This window comes from Trachymyrmex septentrionalis, unplaced genomic scaffold (assembly GCF_001594115.1).
Source record: "Trachymyrmex septentrionalis isolate Tsep2-gDNA-1 unplaced genomic scaffold, Tsep1.0 scaffold31, whole genome shotgun sequence".
NCBI classification, from domain to species: Eukaryota; Metazoa; Arthropoda; class Insecta; order Hymenoptera; family Formicidae; genus Trachymyrmex; species Trachymyrmex septentrionalis.
In genome coordinates this window covers 1,911,684-1,912,215 of record NW_017305474.1, presented here as the reverse complement: position 1 = coordinate 1,912,215, position 532 = coordinate 1,911,684, and the positions used below count along the sequence as shown (strand labels likewise).

The following is a 532-nucleotide window of genomic DNA, read 5'->3' as shown; positions in this document are numbered from 1 at the left end:
TTTTAACAACATTTTGGAACTTGTTGCAATATCTACGTTCGTAGGATAAATAGAAAAATAAATAAATGCACTTCCATTATATAATTCGGATACAAGCTATCGATTGACCATAGAATTTGATCATCACAATCATTATTGAGATATAATAATTGAGGTCTCAGAAAACTTACCGCTACACGTAAAGATACACTATACTGTCTCGCGCTAAAACGCTACGCGTTTTTCTTAGCGCTGAGACACTATTGTGTCTCTGGACTATTATAAATCATGTTATTTGTTGCAATGCCTTTGCTCAATACGAACTTTGTTCGATTTAGGCGTAAAATCGACACCAGATCCAGAAAAATGTAAACTCATACAGAAAGAATTGCTGCTAATTCTACATGCGGAAAAATGCCGGCGACACGAGAGTCAAACGAACGGCGAGATGAGACAGTGCACCTTGCCGGACTGTGAAACCATGACAAATGTTTTGAATCACATGCCGAATTGTGAAGCTGGTAGATCTTGTATGATGCCTCGTTGTAGCATA

General features: G+C 37.8%; 1 protein-coding gene across 4 annotated transcripts in view; it reads left to right on the top strand.

Moving 5' to 3' along the window:
- Positions 1 to 532, top strand: part of LOC108749701 (CREB-binding protein) — a 40,431-nt gene that overhangs the window by 1,224 nt on the left and 38,675 nt on the right. For all 4 annotated transcript variants that reach the window (XM_018488591.1, XM_018488594.1, XM_018488593.1 and 1 more), the window contains exon 4: positions 318 to 532. In XM_018488591.1, the coding sequence (XP_018344093.1) occupies positions 318 to 532 (215 nt within the window). The remainder of the gene's footprint in view (positions 1 to 317) is intronic.